The sequence below is a fragment of the Gavialis gangeticus genome, unplaced genomic scaffold, assembly GCF_001723915.1.
Source record: "Gavialis gangeticus isolate Ggan-Ray unplaced genomic scaffold, GavGan_comp1, whole genome shotgun sequence".
NCBI lineage: Eukaryota > Metazoa > Chordata > Crocodylia > Gavialidae > Gavialis > Gavialis gangeticus.
This window is the reverse complement of record NW_017729022.1, coordinates 106,058,075-106,065,028: the sequence shown is the minus strand read 5'-3', so window position 1 is coordinate 106,065,028 and position 6,954 is coordinate 106,058,075. Positions and strand designations below refer to the sequence as shown.

The window sequence follows — 6,954 nt, the reverse complement described above, 5'->3', positions numbered from 1 at the left end:
CCCATTCCCAGCAAGCAAATCAGGAGTGGCTCAGGCACTTGGCCATCTCCAGCAGCCCAAGCCCATGGGGCATGCAGGAGTGCCTCCAACCTGCTGGCCTTAGCTAGTAAAGGCAGCGTGTGTGCACCCTACTCCCCACACTCCTGCAGAAGGAAATGCGTTCTGTTCACTACCAATCTAACCTATGCCACTTATAGGAAAGTGTTACTTGGATCAATTCTACCTTGGGCTTTTTGAATGTCTGTACCTGGCCTGGGAGTTTCAGAACCATATCACTGCCCTCTGCTCCACTTGAGGTTCTGCTCCCTTGCTCTCATTCATTCTCCCTCTGAACATTTATACAGCAGTCTTTCAGGCTAGTGCTATGGAGGGGATTGGAGTCTAAGTTAGGAAAGGAAGAGGAACTGTCAGTTCTACACAGAAGCCAGAAATTTCAACCCTCAGAGCCATGTTCAGTCGCAAGAATATTCTCTGCCTTAAAAGGAGACAGAAGCCCCAAATGTAATAGAGCCAAGATTGAGCTTTAAGGCACATCTACACTCCAGCAGCAGGTCCTGGCTGGACTATCCCCAAGTACACACTATGACCACCCAAATGCTCCAAGCCTAGAAACACCACCAGTTTAGATGGCCAGGGTTGTCTTTAGCATACACTCAGAGCAGTTGCAGAGGGAAACCTTGGAGATTGCCTAGTTTTGTTCCTCAGTGATGTAGGCCCATAAGAATAGTTTGCAGACATTATAGTAACATTGTAGCACTGTCCAAGTTACCAAAAAAAAAGTTTCCATTTCCTCAGATATTTCAAGGGCCCTTAGCTTTACATGCAGAAGTAGACCCTGAGAAGCAGGGAGTCAGCCAGACACTGCAGACAGCTTAACCATCCATCAAGATCTGAGGAATTTAAATCCTTGGCAAATAAAACCTGGTCCCATCACTTTAGCAGACCTCTAAAGATGAGCCAACATGCCATTTTAAGACAAAAAGCAAAAGACAAGTGTTGAAGAAATGCCTCTTTGTCCATCATTTAACTAGTGGATATTTCTTCCAAGCAGTCTTTTTATAGCAGACACCATTTAAACAAAATGTACGCATAGCTCCACTCTGCTGTAGGCAGAAGGGACAACATAGCATCCAAGGCACTTCATGGAAAGCAGCAGTCAAGGCAGCACATTTTTGAGACAAGCCAAACATCCAACAGAACGTTTTAGTTTGTCCATGTATTATAGCCAATGTAACAGTTGCTTCTTAAAAAAGAAAAAAAAAAAAAAAAGAGAGAACCCCATGATGCTCAGGACAGCAGAGCCTTTGACTGCAGCTCTTGCTAGCCATGGCAAGTTCCCTGCAGCCCAAGGCAGGAGGCTCCAATAGGAGAGGTGTCTGGTCATTCTATTTCCTATGTTATTAGCATCCTATAGCCCGGCTAGCTACAGTCCAAGCTTTCATTTCCAGTGCTTACTGGGAGACCATGTCATGTTTCAGGCTCATCTGTATGTTACAAGACTACCACTCAGTAACTTAAAGAAGAGTTCCCCCTTGTCTGTAAGATAGAATGACTGTCAGGGGGAGGGAGGAGGGAATTAGGTGACAGACCTGATGGGCTTGTCCATGCTAGAGTGTTTAAGATCACAGAGCAACTTCACCAGCAAAATTTCTGGCTCTTGAGTGCAGACTTGGATGGGCAGCTCAGTTTTCGTCAAGACCAGACACTGGCAAAGTATAGAAAAGCCTCGTCTCCCTCCAAAGGAGAAAGACTTATTGGTTACTTTTAATACTGTTTTAGGAGTTATGAAACTGTCATGTAAACTAATTTCATCTTACTTGGAGATGCACAGCAAACATTTTACAGGCTTTTTTGTTTATACTTAAATAGAGTTCCAACAAACTTGAATATTTGCTAAGTGTTGCTAAATACCCCTGGAGTCTACAGTCTAACAGCAGGGCAGCTAGTACTGGAGTAGCAATCTGGCCCTCTACCAGGCTCACCTAAAGGAATCATTTTCCTCTTGCGCAAGTGTTCCCTGCAGACCACACCCATTTGATAGTGCGTCAGCTTCTCCCAAGTGCTCAGCAGAAACTATACAGAACATGACTGGTCCAGGTTTACACTGACCAACAAGCTATTGCCAACCTAGATGTTGGCAAATGTGATACCAAGTAAAGAATTGGTACCAGACCCTCAGCTTGTTGAGTCCAAAGGAGAAGTTTACCACTCACTAATAAAACATCTATGAACTTGAATTAGTCTTTACCCAGGCTCTTAGTTACAAGTTGACCTTGCCACCACACCACATCCTGAAGCATTCCACAAGTTCTTGAAGAATTACATTTGAGCACCCATCACATTGGTCTCTCAAATGGGTAAAGGAGGGGGGTAGACAAAGAGAGTTATGAAAATAAAATACTTACTAGAATCCATCATTGCATACAGATATACTTCATAGGATTTACCTGGGGACAGCGAGCCATCAAATACACAAAAAGGTTTTTCTAAAGCAACTGTAGTAAAGGTGGGATTGTTTGTAGCCAGCTGGGGGCTTGCAATCTGTGGCCTCAGACTCTGAGCTGGAAACAATAGGTCAGAAATGGAAACACTTGGTTAACTCTTTTTCTACTATGGCCACCATCAACTTTTATTATTAAAATACACTCAAAAGGGCAGGAGGAGGGTTTGGACTAGAACTTGGAAAGAAACAGTTTTCTTGGCATGTAAAGCTTAGAGTTCTGAAGTTTACCCATACTGTATCAGAAGAAAACTTGGATAGGGTTTAGGGGAAAAGGGCAAGGCTCCTGACCTCCCCCACCAGGGAGTGTTTCCTAGTCAGGGCTTCCTTCTTAGCATCCCAGTTCAAGTTCTGGTTCTTCCCTTTATACGTGGGGGAAAATAAGTGTCCCAAATACGATGTCTAGGGAAGACTGTTTCATCTGGACCCAAGAAACCCACACCCAAAGCTAATGCTCTCCCACTGAATTTAGTCTTAAGGAAATCCCTTTTAATCAGGAGAGCCCAAGCAGCTAAGTTGAAGGCTTCCTTTTCTGGAAACACTTCTGAATTAAAGTTCCTCCCTTTCTCACCCTCCTGTGGCTGATCAGCAGCAAGCCACAAACATTTTTGAACCCTTGGATAGTGTAAGTTCCTCCAGAGCAGGTCTGATACCATCTCAAGTGCAACTTGGAAGCTCTGTAGAGGGTCAGAAAAGGGTATAGTCACTCTCTACCTCTCCCAGAGGAACACTAGAGAAGGCAAGTAGTAACAGTAGTTTAAAGAGAGGGTATAGATTGATCTGAACTTGTTCTGATCTTGAACTTGATCTGATCTTGTTTATGCTTTTCATGAAGCATAAACAAGGATTTCTGCAGGGGTAAATGCTCAGAGGTGAGTTCCTACAACCCCACCAATGCTCCCTAGAACTGGGCCAGCAGAGACAGAGCTCACTTCACTGGGAGCCTGCAGTAATCTTTTAAGTACTACTACTCCTCTAATATTAGAATAGGGTGAGGGAAGAGGAAGACACCTGAACCTCCAAAGGAAAAATAAATTTCTCTTAATTTTTTTTTTAGCATTGAGGATTAGAAATGGGAAAGAACAGGAGATGGAAAAAGATCACAGAGAGATACTCCTTACCTGCACACAGGTGTACCAGCCAGCAAAAAGCTGGCACAAGCCAACAGCTCCACATGCTCAGGCACTGAAAAGAATTGCCAGAAAAACAATGCTGGAGGGCAACTCCTGCCTCCAAGCCTAAAAAACACTCAGGTTCACTACTACAACCACCTACTTCCTCGTCAATAAACACCCCTTCCTTTCCACCTGCAGGTCTGCACCCAAATTACCTGCTGTCTGGCTTATCCCTCCAGCCAGACAGCAGCTCCTTTTCTATTCCCTCATGCAGCCTATTTACATGCTCTCCTCTCTGCACCCCCCTCTCTCCAACACACACGCTCCCTCCCTCAGCTACTCCCAGGCTGCAGGTAAGGAAGGACATAGAGAGCCTGTCTCCACCCAACATCATAGAACAAGCTCAGTCCAGGTTCTCACAAGCACAGCTGTGTTAGATTCCTTTTGATCTGTGCTAACAAAGAATTGCTTTGATTCTGCTTTACAACTTCCCACCCACATCTAATGGGAAAGAGCATTGAGAGGATTGGTAAAAGGGAAAAAAATAAAGGTCCCAAATCAGAAAGGGAGAGGATGAATATTTGAACTCTGAATCTAATCTACATTTTTAAATGAACTCTTGTCCAAACTTGTACAGCCCTAAGTGTGGAGGTCAAAATCCAGTTCCAGCTCTGAATTTTGCTTTCTGGGGTTGTCTCCTATTAAAACAGAATGGGCCTGATTCAGCTGTCTGTAATTCAGGTGAAAGGCAGTAAAATCATACTGATGAAGAGAAAAGGTTCAGCCCTGTTGCACTGAATTATTGTGCCTTCCTCATCCTGCATTCATGGATACTGGTCATGAGTCCTGATCACAGAGGAAACGATGCCAGATTTTAAAAGATATAGCAAATCAACCAGCTGACACCCTTAAAATAAATAGATAGATCAGAGAGATTTCTCAGAATGAATGGACCAATCATGCTTGAAACATTGCAACTACTCCAGACTTACACCACCACCATTTTGATCCAGTTTCAGTTCTTTCCCTAGATTTTAGATTTAAATTAGATTTAGATATCATTGGTTGCCCCTGAAATCAGTAATTAAATTATAATAATGTGGCTTCTTCCCCTGGGTCTCTTCCTCTTTCAGTCAATCAAGTGCTTTGTTTTGAAAACTATTCCTGTTACAAGTGATCTTCAAGCCTATGGTCACATGAAACTCCTAGTGGAATCTGGGAGAATTTTGCCTGACTGGGAGGTGCAGAGATAGACACATTACCTGCAAAAGTTCCAAACAAAAATATTAGGGTACTGGGGAAAATATGAAAAAATGCTGCATGTCATCTCTCAATGCCAAATGAACATGCAGTATACTTCAGCACATTCAGCTTTCCTGTATTTTAACACCCCAAAAACATAGCCTCCTAGTCCCCCTTAACAAGACAGGTAAGAAAAAAAAGTAGACCAAATAGCAACAAGTGAAGACCCAGAAAAAAGTCTTCCTAATAATTTCAGTTTTAAAATAAACAACTGGTTTAAAATGATCCCACAGACAGGCAAGCAGAATTCCCATTGTTGTCAATGGGACTTTTGCCTGTGTGAGGACTGTGGAATCTATTTTTAGTCTCCACCCTGCAAACATTTGCTTAATTTTGCTAAGATGAGTAGTGCAGTGGGACACCTAAGTACAGCTAAGCACCTGAGAGTTTACAGGATCAGTGTCTTAGTCAATATACAGTCAGATTTATTTATTCAGCAAGTTCGTTTGGTATAAGGTCATCCTGTCTGCCAGTGAAGTGGACCGGCCATTCACAAGAGCATTGTCCAGGTTGTATTACTTGAAAATGGTTGGGGTTTTTTGTAGTTCAGTGAATTCCAGATACAAGTAGAGAAATACAGTAATAATGATCAGATCTCTCTCAGCTTCATCTCTGCCAACAGAGAGGGTCAGATTTCATTTTCACTGACACAGGTGAGGCCATCCAAAATGTAATCTAAACCAAAGGCAAGAGAGAGGGATAAAGCATGCCATCCATTTTCAAATGTGTCAAGTAGCCTCCCTAGCCTTTTACATAGCTATTATTAGAGGGCATTTGCCTTTGTCCCTTCTAGTAGATGTGGATCTTATGGAAGGGTGTGAAGAAAGAAAGGATCAGTTCAAGAGAAAGGAGTGACATGGATGAGAGAGCAGAGGTGGCTGTAGAAAAGTGGACCATCAGGTGATGAAGACAGAGCAGAGGCAGCAAAGATCAGTGCTGATGCAGATGGAAGGGGTAAATCCAGAAGTGCAGCACTGTGGAGGGTTTTGAAAATGAGGACAAGGAGCTGGAATCTGATGCAAAGGAAGGATTTAAAATGTATATTCTGTGATTGAAGGACTGTCTGGGAAAGATGCAGCCATATAGAAGGCCTGTAGTAGTTCCAATGTGAGACCCAGAAGACCTGGATGGGAGGATGGGCTGGATCTGGGAACTGTCATGGGGTTAACTGTTAACCCTTAACAACTGGCAGAATTGGATGTAGTCTGGATCTGTAAAGAAAGTGAGAGGGAAGAGTCAAAATGCTTCATAAAAACTTTGCACCTATCTGGTGAGGAGGCTCAGAAAGGAAATGATTTATAGGGTGTTCATATTTACTTCAGAAGGAAGCATAAATTGTCACATTTGGGAACTCAGCAGAATATGGAAATTATGTAAAATGACCTTTTCTCTTCAGTGCTTTTATAAATGGTGTCAAATTATGAATGAATTATACCAAGTCTATTTTTGCTCTCTCTCTCTATGTATCTTATTCAGTTAGTCCATAAAGGCGCACATCTACCCTGCCTTCTGACCAATTCTATTGGACATTGCAATACCTTTTAAAGGCATTTCTTAAAAGTGCCAGGTGTCATAACTGAAAAGTGAAACCCTCCATTTAGCTATAGACCTGGTACAACATGCCTGGGTCATGGTTGTCGTCCATGTCCTGCGCTGTTCAATTTCTTCATCAGCGATCTGAATGATGGGGTGGAAGGTAACCTGTTTAAATTCGCTGATGACACCAAAATTTGGGGGGAGGTGAGCACGCTAGCAGGGAGGGAGAGATTGCAGAGGGATCTGGATAGGTTACAGGGGTGGGCTAACAGGAACAGGATGCGTTTCAATACGGACAAGTGCAGGGTGCTGCACTTGGGCAGTAGGAACCAGCAGCACACTTACACAATGGGGAACTCCCTACTTGAGAGCACGGAGGCAGAAAGAGATCTTGGAGTCATTATTGACTCCAAGATGAACATGGGCCGACAATGCGAGGTCATGGTTGGCAGGGCTAACCGGACCTTGTCGTGCATCCACAGGTGCATCTCGAGTAGAGCC

At 43.4% G+C, this 6,954-nt stretch overlaps 1 protein-coding gene across 1 annotated transcript in view; it reads right to left on the bottom strand.

Annotated features, from left to right (window-relative positions):
* The window catches only part of UPK3A (uroplakin 3A), a 21,064-nt gene extending 17,223 nt beyond the window's left edge, over positions 1–3,841 (bottom strand). The window contains exons 1-2 of the mRNA XM_019515923.1: positions 3,622–3,841; positions 2,406–2,561 (exon numbers count right to left, since the gene is read on the bottom strand). Of these exons, the coding sequence (XP_019371468.1) occupies positions 2,406–2,561; positions 3,622–3,676 (211 nt within the window). The 5' untranslated portion in view covers positions 3,677–3,841. The remainder of the gene's footprint in view (positions 1–2,405; positions 2,562–3,621) is intronic.
* Between the last annotated feature and the right edge of the window lie 3,113 nt (positions 3,842–6,954).